This window comes from Ursus arctos, unplaced genomic scaffold, assembly GCF_023065955.2.
Source record: "Ursus arctos isolate Adak ecotype North America unplaced genomic scaffold, UrsArc2.0 scaffold_4, whole genome shotgun sequence".
Classification (NCBI taxonomy): Eukaryota; Metazoa; Chordata; class Mammalia; order Carnivora; family Ursidae; genus Ursus; species Ursus arctos.
Genome location: NW_026623056.1, coordinates 25,274,561 through 25,290,432, shown reverse-complemented (window position 1 = coordinate 25,290,432; position 15,872 = coordinate 25,274,561). Strand labels below are relative to the sequence as shown.

The window sequence follows — 15,872 nt, the reverse complement described above, 5'->3', positions numbered from 1 at the left end:
GTAGTTGGTGTTGAGTTTGTAGTTTGGGTTTTTTTAATGGCCTTATCCGGCGAAATAGTCAGTTAGCCATCTTGGATAAGTCCCCTAAACTTGTTGAACTTGCTGTGGACCCCAAAATCCAAAAGACTCAGAACCACCGATCTGTGGGATACAGTCCCGATCCCTCAGTGTGAGGTTCCCGACCTTTCACTGTGACCCCAGCCTCATGGGACCTCCGGGCCTTTCTCTCTGGAGTTCCCCCTGGCCCATGTGTCCGAATCCTACCCAGATGCCACCTGCCGTGGGACATTACCTTCATCCCTCCAACACGCACTCGAGATTAATGGCTCCTTGCCCTGGATGCCGGAACCTACGGCTCTCTTCCACAACTTCCACTGTTGACCGTGTTACCTGGGGAGCTGTCAGGGCTTGTCTCCCCACCAGGCTGGGCATGAGCTTTGTGGGAGTAAGGCCTGAGCCACCTTCACCTTTCTCTGCCCCTCGATTCCGGAACACAGCGGGCCATTGAGAGCTGGGTTTTGAGCGATGAATTATGCAGCAGACCGAAGACCGTTTGGCGTCCATGTATCCCCATGTCATTCGGTGTTGTTCACTTCCTGGATCCAGTCTCAGAATTTGTAGGACACCCAGAGCACATGGCTTGGCAGCCTGGATCCAGCAGTCTTGGCAGAAATCTAAGGCTGGGGGGTGGGAAAGAATGAGCTTGACTGGCCAAGTGTGTTCAGTGAGGAGAAAAAAAAAGTGAAGTCAGTGAGTCAGGGAGGGGCTGGGGAGACCCAGGAGCACTATGGGCTCTGTGGAAACAAGGGCAGCCAAAGCTGAGGTAAGGGTTGGACAGTGACCTTGAAAAACTGGGAAATTTGTCTTGATGGCAGGTTTGGGCCGTTCTGTGATTTATGGCCCTTGTCCTTCGCTCGTTCTATTACCTCTTTCTAGACATTGATTTTGTTTTTTAAATTAAGTACCAAGGGGACAGAGTCACACTTTTGAGTTAGGCAAATGGAGGGCATTTGCTCGTGTTAAAAGGAATATAGCTTTTGAAACTCACCTGCCCCAGCCCCGCCCGCGGCCTCCTCACCCGCACCGTCCTTCGGCCTCATTCCCCAAAGCACACACGCACCACGAGTGACACGTCTACTGAGTCCTGTAAAGAAATAACTCCGAATTTCACTAGATGTATGCGCTAACAGATCAAACGGGACTGGAAAACTCCCACTACGATGGCTCAATAGACGAGCAGGAGACTGTGGCTTTTGTCAGCTGTGGGATCCGTGGGGCCTTCTGGGCGTCCACATGTTCTGTTCTTGAAAGGAATACACACGTTGTGGAACATTTGGAAAATGCAAAGAACAAAATCGAAATTACCCCACAAGCCTACCAACCAGCGGCTGCCTCTGGGTGGTGGGATTGTCCGAGCTTGACAGTGTCCCCTTCTGAAGCGATGTTCTTTAAAGATCCCAGCGCCCCGATGGCAGAATATAAGCAAGAGGGTGTCTGTTGGCCGGTGAGTAACTAGCACTGCACCTGCCCGTTTGGTCACTTATTAGGCAAATATTCTCTGCGTGTGGGAATTGGAAAGAAAAATGTGTGAAGGCTGGCCTGAGATGGGACGTGGCAGGCAGTTGGTCAGTTGGTCACAGATGAGAGCATTACTCCTCCAGACCACACTCCCGAGGGACCAAAGCCTGGGGACAAATGCCGGAGCCCCAGGCTGCGGCTGCCTCTGGGTTAGGACTTCTTGCTCTCTCAGGGTTGCATGATTCAAATATTTGCTGGCATTACGCTGAGACAGCCATGTCATCTGTCCCCACTCTTGGGTTGCACCACCCTGCCCATCTCCCCTGGACTCCCCCGAGGTGGCCTCCTGTGCCCTTTTCTGCCTCGCCTTGTCTGTCTGTCTTGATGGCTTCTGCTTGTCCCCTTGGGCCCCTAAGTGAATGCGTGCCAGCTCCCACGGTGGAGGCCCGGGAGCCCCTCTGCGTGGTGAAGGTGATGTGTTTATCTCTTCCGTGGTCCTTTATGATGCCGTAACTCTCTCGGATGGTGTCTTTATGTCCATGTGCCTGGCTCACCCCAGCTGCGGTGAATCCCTACTTCCTGCAGTGCTGGGGAGGTGGGGGAGCGGGGGGCTGTCCCCATAGCACGCAGTTCACCCCGTGTCTGCACGTGCATCAGTCAGGATGATGGCTGTCATCGCTGACACTGACAGCATGCGGGTCACGTACCCGACGCTGCGAGCTCTGTGCTTTATAAACGGTGCTCCGTGTAATCCTCGCAACAGCCCCAGGGAGGCACCTCCGTTATTCTTTTTTTTTAAAACTTTATTTATTTGAGAGAGAAAGAGGGAACACTTGAGAGAGAGCTTGTGGGGGAGGGGCAGAGGGAGCCAGAGAAGCAGACTCCCCGCTGAGCAGGGAGACCCCTAGGAGGGATTTGATCTCAGGATCTTGGGACCATGACCTGAGCTGAAGGCAGATACTTAACCCACTGAGCCACCCGGGTGCCCCTGCCTTTGTTATTCTTTTTTTCCAGAAGAGGGGACTGGAAGTCAGTGAGTTTAAGTAACTTGCCCAACAAAACGTAAATAATAATAGTAATGATAATAATAATAATACAAATAATAGGGGGCAGATGTGGGGATTGACCCCAGCTCTGTCTGGCTCTGAAACCCCTGTGGTGAACTGCTTCACTCCACTGCCTTGGCAGGGACTCCTACCCAGGGAGGTATGCAGGACCAGGCTTATTTCCCATCGTTCCCATTTTACAGATGAGAAACTGGACTCTGTCCAGCACTCTTGCTGCCCCCTGTGCTCTGCCTGGGTGCTCAGGGCATGCCCTATTAGGAGACAACCTTGGGGCTTGCAAGTAAATGCAGCGATGGCAGAACAGAAGGGCCGAGACAGAGACGGGTAAGGCCGGGTGAGCTCACATGCAGGGAGACTTTGGATTATTTTCACCTTTCCTCAAGTGTGCAGGGCTGGGTTGGTCAGGGCACCAGATGAATGATGCCGGAGGCTTCAGCGTGACCCATGACCCTGTAGGGAGGCCGTATGTTTGGACCATGTCGGATTCTGGACATCTCCACAAGAGATGGCAGGCACACTGCAGAGAGAGACAGGATCCACTCGTTCATTTGCTCGCTCGCTCGCTCACTCGCTCACCCACTCAGCACAAGGCAGCCCGGCTCTGCCGAGCCACCCGAGGGCAGACTGAGCAGATGCTGAGGAAGGCTTACTGTCCCCGTCTCTACGGTGGGGGCCACGGCCCAGAAGGAGCAGGGCTTTCCAGAGTGGTCTTTTCCCTTTCTGGGGCAGCCAGCATCTGACTTTCCTCCAGTGTTGAAACTTTCTGTGCCTTTTAAAGCCCTTCCCATTCCTTCCCTTCCCTTCCTTTCCCTTCCTTTCCCTTCCCTTCCCTTACCTCCACCCCGCCCCCCCCATGCAAGAAAAGATTTTAAGTCCAGCTTTGTGATGAAACAGTGTTTAGTCATTTCCCCCTCTGTGCTCTCCTGAAATGCCATAGACCTGCTGGAAGAGGCTTTGTAGACATTTTGTGAAGAGGTTATTTCCGTCGTTGGAACAAAGTCTGTGTGGTGTGTGCATGTGTGTATGCGTGTGTGGGGGATAAGAACAGGACCGAACACCAGATTGCTCTGTCTGAAGAGGGTCAAGTCCCTGTGTGTCCCTGCTAATTCCGTGCCTAAAGCTGTTGACAGCCAAGACTGCTCCTTCCCTCTCCAAACCCTGCTTCCAGCACCAGCGGACCAGGACAGATTCCTTTGGATGTTTGCCATTCTTAAGGCCAAATCGTTCTTTTAAAAAAAAAAAAAGTATATGTATGTGTGTGTATATATACATATATCTATAACAAAATATATTTAAATTTTTAATAAATTATATTTTAAATATATATTTATTATATATAAATTTATATTTGTGTATAAATGTATTACCTATATTTTTAAAATATATATTTATATTAATAGGCTATAAAGGTGCTAATTTTAGAAGAAAATACATATAAGTATGAAGAAGGAGGCCAGAACATTCCAATAAGTACCAAAGGTCAAAATCAAGCTCAGGACATGCAGCCTCCACGAATCTGTGTCCCTCTCAGAGAGGTGGCGCCATTTGCAGTGAGACCATGAGAAAGAATGCTTCCTGCAATGTGTGCTCAGTCAGCTGCTCCCCCGGGGGAGCAGAGAGGCTCCCCGGGGCCCCAGAGGGAAATGGACTGAGCAGGGCACAGCACAGGCTCGGGCTTCTCTGGGCTCTCGCTGACCTGCCAGGTGACCTCGGACCCCCACTGGACTTCTTGAGTTTTAGCTTCTCCTTCTGTACATAGGAATCTTGAGACTTGTGCTACCCGTGTCCCAGGGTGACTGGGAGGATCAGGTGGGGGCAGCTGGAGTGCTACTCAGAGCCTCGTGGAGAGCAGGCTGAAGTCGGGCTCGGATACGACCTGCTGGCCGTGCCATCCACCGGGCAGCATTCGTCCTTTCTCTGCACCTGCCCTGAAAGTGGAGACGATGATTTCAGGGAGGGTGGTGAGGCTCCGCCAAGGTCGGGATGTGAAGAGCACTGTTCGCCCAGACGCTCGCTCTGAAACCCCAGCTTTGGACTGGGCCATCTTTTAGGTCCCGCATAACACCATGCCCTTAAGTGTAGAAGTGTATTTGAAGGAGGCAAGTGAAGTTCGGGCAGGTGGAGAGGAAGCAGGAACGCAGGGGGAGGTGAAACTGCTCCATTGAGGGTAAGTGCTGTAGAGTGGCTTAATGAACTAGAGGTATAGGGAGGGTGCCATGTGGAAGCATGTGGTGTAATTCGGTCAAGTCTGTAAGGCTCCAGGTCAAAAGGAAATCTACTTAATGAATTCTGGGAGAGAATCGTAGCTGGCGTGTACCTGGCCGGTCTTACCACTTTATAATTAGATGAAACAAAAGACTTTATAATCGGTCCCGCGTCCCACACCGTGTCACCTCCCCAGTCTTGGGAAAAAGTCGCTTCTCCCTAAATGTAAGAGGATGAAGTCTAAAATGTAAGCCTGGAAAGTGACCCTGTTTCCACGGCTAGGACACACCTCAAAGCCTTCAGGAACAAAGGACGATTTGAACCACATGCCTTGTGGATGGGGAGGCTACATGTTGCTCCTTGATTTCAGAAGCGCAAATAAGTGTGCTTTTAGAAAGGAGCAGACCTGTCATAGTTCATGCTGTGGTTCACGGAAGGTGATAGAACCACGGTCCTCAAGACAATTTCAAGACGCGCGGCAATGCTCACAGAGGTTAAGGGAGAAAAGCCATTTGCACATTTTGGTTTGTGTGTGTGTGTGTGTGTGTGTGTATTTCAGAAGGCTGTTCAGTAACTGTTCGTGGAGGCTCTTTCTTGGGGTAGAATTATGGGATAGAATTTATTTTGTTTTTGAAAAAATTTCTGTACAAAAATTAACACATTTTGCTCTTGAAATGGGGAAAACAGCAGAAAATTTTTATTTCTTTTCACTTTTGGGGTCGTGGAGTGAGATCTCAGAGACATTTGGGTTGGTTGCACTCCTTGGGCACATTGTCATTTTGGGCTTGTTTGTTTGCTTGGCTTTAAAGAAACTTTTAAATTTTGGAATAATTTGAGATTTAGGGGAAAGTTGCAGGGGTAGGACAGAAGGTTCTCGTGTGCCTTTGCCGAGTTTCCTGCAGTGTTAACATCTTACACAAGATGCTCTTTGTTAAAACCGAGAAATTAGCACTAGTACGTTACTATTAACTAAACTACAGACTTTATGTGGATGTCGCCGGTTTTTCCATTCATATTCTCTTCCTGTATGTCGCACTGCATTTAATAATTTTTTTTAACAAACGCAGCCACTCACTGTGGTAGCATCAGGGTTTTTAACTGCTATTTTGCTTGAACACCTGTATTTTCTAAAGAAAGGTAAAAGTTAGCAATTTTTCTTTCATCTCTCTTCTTATTTCTGTTTCATTTGTGAAAGTTGTTTCACTTTTCAACCCCTAGTCCTCTCAACATTTCTGTCATTTGCAGTGTGTAGAACTATCATTTTAGTAATTTCATATCTTCTCCAATTAACCCTGGTTTTTTTTTTTTTTCAATTCTGGTTTGTTTGTTTTTTTTCAGTTTGTTTTTTTTTTCAATTTCTGGTTGTTTTTTTTTTTTTTTTTTTTCATCCTGCATCAGGATGTCATTAAAAGATGAATGCTATGGAATTATCACTAATTTTGTTAGGTCAAATAATGCACTGTTTTTAGGATTTTTTTAAAATGTCCTTATCTGTGAGAGACATACTGAAATATTTTCAGGTGAAATTCTTTATTTTAAAATACTTAAGCAAATAAAAAAAATTGGAGAGCTAGAGCAAACAAAAAAGGGTGTGGCTTGGGTGTTCATTAGATATTCTTTTATTGGTGTATGGTTGAAATCTATAATTAAAAAGTTGTTTAAAATGGAAATTTAAGGGGCGCCTGGCTGGCTCAGTCAATACAACATGCAACTCGTGATCTCAGGGTTGTGAGTTGGAGCCCCACATTGAGCACAGAGGTTACTTTTTAAAAAAGCATTGGACCTTTAATTTAAAAAATAATAATAATTTTAAAAATAAATTTAAAAAAATTTTAAAGATTTTATTTATTTGTCAGAGAGAGAGAGAGACTGAGCACAAGCAGGGGGAGCAGCAGACAGAGGGAGATATAGGCTCCTCGCTGAGCAAGGAGCCCGATGTGGGGCTCGATCCCAGGACCCTGGGATCATGACCTGAGCTGAAGGCAGACGCTTCACTGTGCCCCTAAAAAAAATTTTTTTTTAATTTTATTTATTTATGTGACAGAGAGACAGCCAGCGAGAGAGGGAACACAGCAGGGGAGTGGGAGAGGAAGAAGCAGGCTCCTAGCGGAGGAGCCTGATGTGGGGCTCGATCCCAGAACGCCGGGATCACGCCCTGAGCCAAAGGCAGACGCTTAACGACTGAGCCACCCAGGCGCCCCCCCCCCAAAAAAAAAAAACTTTTTTAATGGAAATTTAAAAGAGTTGAGCAGTAGAAGCTTTGGTTTAATGTGACAATGCCCAATCCTGTGGACTGTGCTGAGCAGGAGCTGTTTGATTCGAGGGACACTGGTGGATCAGTAGAGCAGACATCCGTAGGGGCGTAGCTCTGTGTCAGAAACACACATGTCCCAGGCACTGCACCGTGTGCCCGCTGAACAAGCACAGACCATGCTGCCCTTCAGGAACCTGAGTCAGACATATCTGAGCCTTGGGGAGGAATCACCCATGCAGTAAAGGCTAATTAAAAATGAATCTTGGCTGGTAGCAAGGACCCTGTATTTTCAAGGGGATTTTATTTGCATCTCTCTTAGTTTTATGGGTTTGAGTTGACTCATCTCAGCCATGTGGCTACTAAATGGAAGATTTATTGTTATGCCTGATAATAATAATAATTTCTAATAATAATAATTTTTTAAATCTTGTGCAGATTATAATTTTTCCAAGGACCTGTAGCCCTTCATAATTATCACAGTTATCCTATTGCTCATTTAGCTAAATCATAGCCACCAGTAGCTGCTGCCTTTCTGCTTGCTGAAGTCAGCTGTTCCCCTGCCCCCCACCCCCCACCCCGATCCCTGAAGGGCCCTGCCGCCTCGCTCCCTGAGCACACAGCGCTGGCACTGAGCTCTGCTCCGCTCTGCTCCGCTCTGCTCCGCTCTGCTCTGCTCTGTGATGCTGGCAAAATCGAGCCAACACTTGTTTCCATCTCTCCTTCTATTCTGCAGCAGAAGTATTGGGAAGCCCTAAACTCGGAGCAGGTATGGACAATCATACTCTCTCTATTCCAGAAGGGACGTCCTGTGGCTTGATGCCATTTCCTGTTTTTATGAGCCCCCCTTGGATGGCAGGCCCGTGCCACATTCCTTTAGGTAAAAAAAAGAATGAAAACGAGAGGCCAGTCTGAGGATCAGGGGATTTCCCAGCCTCTCTCAGTTCAGAGTTCTTTCTGCTCACGTCAGAAGATGTGTAACCCGAGGAGAAGCGTGCTTTGGAACAAAAGCCCGAGGACAAGCGGAGTGGCTGCAGGTAGCAGTGATGGTGGTGCTGGGGGTGGCTGCATCCCCCCTTCCCCCGGCACTGTGGTCCTGGGACCCTGGGCAGCTGGCGCTGTCTCCCTGCCTCCCTGGCCTGCAGGGGAGAGTTGAGCTTGTTTTGTGGCAATGACCTGTGCCCGTCGTCTCCCAGGATTCTTTCTGGTAAGAGCGGAGATCATCTTTGGCTCAAATGTTCTTTAGGCCTGGATTCCATCAATGTTTTTGTTGCTTAAGATGAGGTTTCAAAACGCAGTATTCTGGGGATTCAGAAGAAAGAGATGTAAAATGTTTTCATAGGCTTAACCCGCTTCAAAGAGTGCCCTTGATCGAAGTGGCTGACTGGCGGCGGCCGAGCTGGTCAGGGGTAGCAAGAAGAGCTCTTAAGAAGCCCTTTCGGGAGCTGGCGCGGTGATTCTGAAATATCGCGGTGGCTAAAAATCACCCAAGCACCTGTTAAAATGTCAAACCTTAGGTCTCAAACCAGAGAGGGTCAAGGGTGGGTGCCCGGTGTCTGTCTTTTTAATGAGCACTTTGGGAGCTTTGGGTGCGGTTGATCCGCAGCCCACTCTGAGAGCTGTGATCTGGAACATGGGCCTCAGCCTGAAGTCAGCATTCATCAAAAAGTATATTCTCCACCCTCAAAGAATGGAACAGGCCCCTACTTCTACCACCAGGCACCTGGGCCATGGAGGCGGAAGGGCCTGGGAGCTCTTTGGGGATTTGCTTGTTAACCCCTCCAAGCCTGCAACCAAACATGGATAAGTTAGCGCTGGAAGGGGCTGGCACAGCCCCAAACAGGTATGGGGGGGCCGAGCTGCACCAACCCAACCAGCTTAGCCCCTGGCCTGCAGGGTTCCCGGGGAGGAGGTGGCCTTTTTAACGTGATACTGTGTTTAGTCATCAAGTCCTAGAACTCAGTGATCAGTAAATCACCAATTGAATTGGGCTCTTCCTTTCTATTCAAAACAAAGCCACATTTTGCATTTTATAACTGGCATGGTGTGGGCACTTGTCTCTGGCTCCGGGAACTCTGCAGACCTTATCTGGGACCCTCAGACTGGCCCGTTGGACTGAGCTTCAGTTTGAGCAGTGGGCGTAGTGTCTCTCGGAGTGCGGGCCATGACTGGCTGTTTCCCTGCCTACATAGATCGTCTGGCCCAGGCGGACACATCTTTTCCGACGTTATTTCCTGGGTCTCTTGATACTGTCAGAGGTGACCTTGTCATTCCAAGTTATCAGTCATAGAAACTCAGGAAGTAGGGGTGCCTGGGTGGTGCAGTCGTTAAGCGTCTGCCTTCGGCTCAGGGCGTGATCCCAGCGTTCTGGGATTGAGCCCCACATCAGGCTCCTCTGCTAGGAGCCTGCTTCTTCCTCTCCCACTCCCCCTGCTTGTGTTCCCTCTCTCGCTGGCTGTCTCTGTCAAATAAATAAATAAAATCTTAAAAAAAAAAAAAGAAACTCAGGAAGTAAAGAGCTCGTATTCAGTTGCTGATCCAGCACCCTAGCTTACCCCTGGAGAAACCGAGGCCCAAAGAACAGAAAGCAAGTTAGTTGCAGATGGAGGACTTGAGTCCACCCCCCCCCCCCCCGCTTGCCTCCGTGGCTGGACTCACCAAGAATTCCCTCCTCTTGGCCATGTGCAAAGTTCTCTCTCTCTCATTGGTCACATGAGAGCAATAGGAGGACTTCGCAAACCGTGTCATCAATGCTTATGTGACTGTTTCTCTTTTTTATTTTTTTCTTTTTTTTTTTTTTAAGATTTTATTTATTTATTTGACACAGAGAGAGACAGCGAGAGAGGGAACACAAGCAGGGGGAGTGGGAGAGGGAGAAGCAGGCTTCCTGCTGAGCAGGGAGCCCGATGCGGGGCTGGATCCCAGAACCCTGGGATCATGACCTGAGCCAAAGGCAGATGCTTAATGACTGAGCCACCCAGATGCCCCTGTTTCTCTTTTTTCAACCTTTTACTCCTAACATTTCCCATACTTGTGGGAGTCAGAATAATAAAATATTCACTGGCAGTACCACCATTCTGAATTAAGTTTTAAGTGTTTGTTTTGAACAAGTCTGCTGAGCCTCAAGTTTAGAGGAAATGGCATGGTGGGGAGGAGGGGCAGGTGGCAAGGGCAGACCGGTGCCCTGCTCTTGAAAGGACAAGGCGGTGCCCATGCTCAGCTACAGGTGAATGGCATGGGCAGTACAAAGAAAGTCGGGTGTGAGAGCTCAATGAGTGCAAGCAGTCAGAGTAGGCTTCCTGGAAGAGGAGGTACTTACCTGGGCCATAAAGAATGGTTGAATTTGCCTGGTCTATGATAGGAATGACTTAGGCATGGAGGTGGGAATTCTCGGGATAAAAGAAACATGACTCATTCTCACTGGAGTAAAGATGGAAAAAGGGGGTAGGAAGTGGGGCTGGTCTGTTCCAGGTCATTGACCATTAACTCCTTGCTTTAACATTATACATGTCCCATGAGGTCCTAGAAATGCAGGCCTGATTAACCTGCCCTGTTTCTCCTTGTCTGTGCCTGGGTCATGAGAACCAGAACTGGAGCTGTTGCTTGTGGTGGGGCATTGGAAGAGATGGGAGGTGTCTGTGCCATCCAGGTACCATTTGTGTCTTTTGTCCACAGTGGGACCCTGAAGACGTAAACCTCGAAGGGAACAAAGACAACGTGGAGATGCTCAGATCCCAGGCACATAGGAGCTCCCTGGGGCCAGTGGCCTTGACGTCTGAGGAGGAACATCTGGAGCCAGCCCATCAGCCCCGAGCCCCCAGTCAAGCGTTTGTCAGGAACTGAGCAGGGATCAACCTGCGGTGACACCCACGGCAGGAAGCTCAGCTTCCGCAGAGGCTGCTCATGACAGTGAGGAACCAGGCGCTGTCACTGAGCTTGGCCGCTCTGCATCGTGGCTCAGAACATAGCAAAGACTCTGGGTCCCGTGCACAGACCTGGGCATGCACAGTTTGTTCTGAAGATTAGAAGTTCACAGACCACTCTTGCTTTGAAGTAGAAACCTTTATCTAAGGAGCATGGAGCCCTCTCTTCCTTTTCCCTTCAGATCTATCTGCTAGGTGCCAGGAATGAGTTCATCTAACAAATAGCTCATGTGTTTGGATCTCCATAGAGCCCCATTCTGCAAGACCTGGCTAAGCTCAGGAGATGAGAAGGGTGGGCCCATATGCGGGAGATACAGGACACAGTCACTGGTACTGATGGGACCTGGCTCCTGGCCTCCCGGTCAGCCACCTGAGTTTTCTGCTGGAAGTTAGGGGTAGGACTGCTTTGTCAACCAGAAGTTTGTGAGCTCACAGGTGTTGAGAAGGCAAGCAAAGTAACTTGCTCTAGGGACTAGGACTTGCTCCAACCCGCCAAGGTGTGTGCTGGGCAGGGTACGCAGGTGCGGGGGACTGTCTGCTTCGGGAGCTAACATGAAAGCAGGCAGAGGGTAAGAGGCACGGTGGGAGGTGTTAAATTCAAGCACAGCCATCTCATGTTAGGATTATTTTGATACTGTGATCACGGGAAAGGGGAGGGGTGGAGGGAATGGGGCTGAGGTGGGAGGAACACTGGACTGAATAAATCACGATTGAGTTGAAGCATCTCCCTGTGGAGCACAGAGATGTTTGAATCCCAGCACAGCCACGAAAGCCAGCCATGAGGGGAACTGCGAGACACGCCAAGAAACACAGCTCTGCTCCTGGCTGGCCCCTTGGGGCCTGTGTGACTCGGCTGCAATTGCTCAGTTTCTCCAAAGGGGTAGGTGCAAATCCCAGCAGCATGAAGAAGGGGGTGCCTCGGGGAAGCGGGCGGGTTCCACAGATCTCTGTGGAGATCTTAATCTTTTGAGTGGCCTCCGAGCTAGAGGTGAACTTAAAGCCACCCTGTTTATCCCCTTTATCCAACTGCCTTGATCCCTGGGTGTCTTGTAATGGAGTTTGCGAAAGCCGGTTTTGCTTTGTGATCCAAACCACGGAAGCTGTTCTTCGAGAGAAGATGAAGATCTGAGTGGGGGGTGGGGTGGAGAGTGCATTTCAGATGAAATCACACAGAGGATTGGGGGAAGGTTGGAATCCAGTCAAGGCAGGAGGAACCTGATGTGACCGGAATCGATGGTGCAATCCTGGCTAGATGGTGAAGATGCTGGCAAGGAATCAGACCGTGGAGGCAAGGGAGTTGGCTCTTAATACTGTGGCTCATGACTGATACCAGAGTAGGAAGGGGACTGGGACTCACATGCCTCTGGTAGGCCACAGCTTTGCAGGAAGCAGAAATGTAGTCATGGCACAGTATGAACATGGAGAACATATTTCACTGGAGTGATAAAAGCAGGGCAGAAGGAGGGCTCTTCTTTAGAAAGGCAAGGCACAGGGATAGGATACCACCTCTGGAGTTTACCTTTCACATATCCTCCCTCTCTCAAGGGGAGGCTGGCCCATGCTCGGGGTGGCGGGGGGTGGGGGGGAGGGACGACCAGAACTTGGCTGGATCTTGATGGAAATAGGCCATTTACCCAAGAAAGTCAGTCTTGCTGATTTGAGCAGCACAAACTACTTGAGTGCCAGATGTTGTCTGTCTCCCTAGTTCCCATCGATCATCCCAGCCTTCCTTCACAAACCAGTTCCTCATGTCTCAAAGCTGAATCCCAAGTCTCTTCACCCAGAGTGAACTATTAAACTGAAAATTTTGGAAGCAAACTTTGGCCTCCTTGTTCAATAAGAATCTGCCTGTTATGTGAAGCTCTGGAAACCTGGAGCCTTTGTAAAGAGGTGTCAACCAAAATGCCGTTCTCCTGGTGGAGTGTCCGTCTCCCGGGCCTCCACTGCAGCTTCATCCCCATCAGACCAGGAGGGTAATGCGAGTTACTTGCCCTGAAGACTCACTGAGCAGTGAGAAGGGTTACCTACAAGGGACAAAGCTGGGAAACAAACCGTAATCATCTCCTGCCCACTCCTCTAGATGTGAGTGATGGTGTAATGTGCTCTGAGTTGTGCTGCCTATTATCACCATGGCTTGGAGCATGTTACCTGCCCTTTGTGAACTGAGGTAAACAGAATACCTATCTACAAAGCTTGTTGTGAAGACTAAGTCAATCAACATACATGAACTGTGTAACCCACCAGTGCCTGGACTCAAAGTAGACCTTGCAAAGGGATTAGTTTCCTTTCTCCCTATACGTCCTGGCCACTTATGTGCAGAAAGGCTATAAGTAACCCAAAATATCAGACCCACAAATAGAACGGTCTTCAGAGGTTTGAATCCCCTCGACAATCCTAATAAACGATTATCTAGCCCCCACTTAAGCTCTTCCAAAAAAGAAAAGAAAAGATTTCAATATTTTATATTCCAAAGTCTGTATCCTTTAGGGAGAGTTCTGATTACTAAGACTTTCTTAAAATCCTATCTAGATCCTGAAGAACCACTCTCTCCTTTTCTCCTGCCAGCACTTCGGTATGCTGGAGATCTGTGAGCAACATGTGATGTCACACTCACATCACGGGTGTTACAATGGGTATGAGCTCCTACAGAGTAAGGAGAGGCACTCAGCCAGGGAGCGTGGCTGGGCTCCAGCTCCCAAATATGATTCAGTGTGATCCTTGTCAAGTCATTTTCCTTTCTGGGTCACAGTTTCCTCATCTGTAAAATGAAAGGCCAGATTTCTTTCTTCCCTTTTATGAATATGCCAGTGAATTTGTTTTCCACAGAAGATGGACATCTTTATAAACTCTCAAAAAGATATTAAACTATTAAGACAAGTTTCAGATCTACTTTGAAAATAAGATTCAATATATAATATATACTTCCGTTTGGATTTTGCTATCCAATTAAGATAAAATTTGTCTTTGTAACATGAAGGGATCATAGCATTTGACATTTAAAAATTTTGCAGATTCCTTCCAGTACTGAAAACCAAAAACTATGCCACCTTGTTTCCAAATTTGGGGATTCTGGTGAGTTCATTTCATTTCTTTATTAAGAGGCTCTATTACTGGCAGTTCATTTTGGTCAAGTCTCATTCTTGCTAAACCATCTCTTATATTGAAGGACGTATGAAAAATATTTTCTACAGAGCGAGAAAAGGGACCTATATCAGTCATTGAGGAAAAGGATAGCCATGCCTTAGGAGTGTCTCAAGACGGACTTCAGAATACTTTCAAGATTGTCTCCACTTCTTTTTCTGTGCCTACTTGATCATTCTCCGCATTTTCCAACTATGGGGCATTGCTCTTCTCTCTCCAACTTTACATTGTTTTTTTTCCCCAATGTTCAGGTCGATGCTTTGGCAGAGAAACCTCTGCCTTGAAACAAGCCAAGATACAGCGCAATGCTGACGAAGATCTCTTCAAGTTTACACATCCTGTCCCGTATTAATCCAAAGGTCACCATCAGCTGAGAGGGGCGTTCTTAAACAAGAAAGAAGTTCAAGAAATGATGCTAAATCGAATTATCTGGAGAACATCTGATTTGCTTTTTCCTTAGCGAACTCTGAAAGCTAAACAAGGCCCCAGGCATCCTGGACTGCTCCTTCTGGGTTGGACACTTCAACAGCGCGTTAACTTTTAAGCGTCTTCAGATTCACTTCAAACTAATCGACTGCTTGGAGAACGCATCATACTCTCCCGATTCCACCAGAAATTTTCCACCAGCGGCCGGCACTGGCGGCAGAGGGCCCGGCTCTTCTCTTCCGGGGTCCTCAGGGTCTGCAGCTGCGATTGCAGCAAGGCCTAGTCCCCACGGGGGTCAGGGGTGCTCGCCCCTCTTCAATCCCTGCTGGCCGGATCAGAACTGAATCCTGCCTTCTACCGCCGATCTCTTTTCGGAGAAGCTGCGGAACCCCGGCGTCCCGCGGGCCGCTCAAACCACCGCCCGGGCACTTCCGGGAGGAGAGGCGCCGCGCGGCTTAGCGCGTGCGCACTGCGCAGCCACCGCCTCCCGCGAGTCGGGTTCCCGCTTCGCGGCGGCTGCGCCCCGGGCCGGGAGAGCCGCCGGGGTGCTGCTGGTGGGCGGCTCGGCCAGCTGATGGTTTAAGGGGATCGTTCTGAGATGATGTGACCGCGCCTAACGTAGTTGACACGACTCGACATCTTTTACGGTGTACTGTAAATCACCCTCGTCTTTGCTTTTAAATACACATATTTTTTTGAAATGAAGATAGTGCGTGCAATGGTTTTTTAAAAAAGAATCCGGTTGTAGCAAAACGTTTATGAAGAAACACAACAGTTGCCTGCCCCTCCCCTCCGACCTCAGCAGCCCTGCTTCTCAACCATCCTTTCCTCCCCTCTCCTCCCCTCCCCTCCCTTCCCCTCCCTTTTTTCTTTTCTTTTTTCTCTTCTCTTCTTTTCCTTTCCCTTCCCTCCCCTCTCTCTGTCCCCCGCCCTTCCTTCCTCTTTCTACCAACTTTAACTTGCTTGTTCTAGTAGTTTTCTCATTAGGTTTGATTTCAAACATGCTTTTTTGGCTCTGAAGTTCTAAGATGATACTTTTTCCTCTTAGCTGGATTATCTCCATCTTCCAGGAAGCACAGGCTCATGAGGCAGAGCAGCCCCACCTGTGTATTGAGAACTCCGTGTTAAGAACTGTCTTCTCATCCTGCAGGTTGCTGTGGGATCCTCCAGTGCCAGAGCCCCCTTGGTTACATGGTGAGCCCTAAACTAGCTTCCAGCTTCGGAATCCAGCCTTCTGCAATCCACATATCCCTTCAAGGCAGCCTGGCAAGTTCCACTCCTCTACTCTGGACTTGACCTTTCCCTTCATCCTGTTACCTTTCTTCCCACGGGTGTCTTAGC

The 15,872-nt window shown here is 48.8% G+C and overlaps 1 protein-coding gene across 2 annotated transcripts in view; it reads left to right on the top strand.

Moving 5' to 3' along the window:
- Positions 1-12,782, top strand: part of TMEM44 (transmembrane protein 44) — a 32,445-nt gene extending 19,663 nt beyond the window's left edge. Inside the window, exons 10-11 of one of the 2 annotated variants that reach the window (XM_026496235.4) lie at positions 7,778-7,810; positions 10,717-12,782. In XM_026496235.4, coding sequence (XP_026352020.2) covers positions 7,778-7,810; positions 10,717-10,884 — 201 coding nt within the window. In that variant the 3' untranslated portion in view covers positions 10,885-12,782. The remainder of the gene's footprint in view (positions 1-7,777; positions 7,811-10,716) is intronic. The other variant, XM_026496251.4, reaches the window with a different exon arrangement.
- The last annotated feature ends 3,090 nt before the right edge of the window (positions 12,783-15,872 follow it).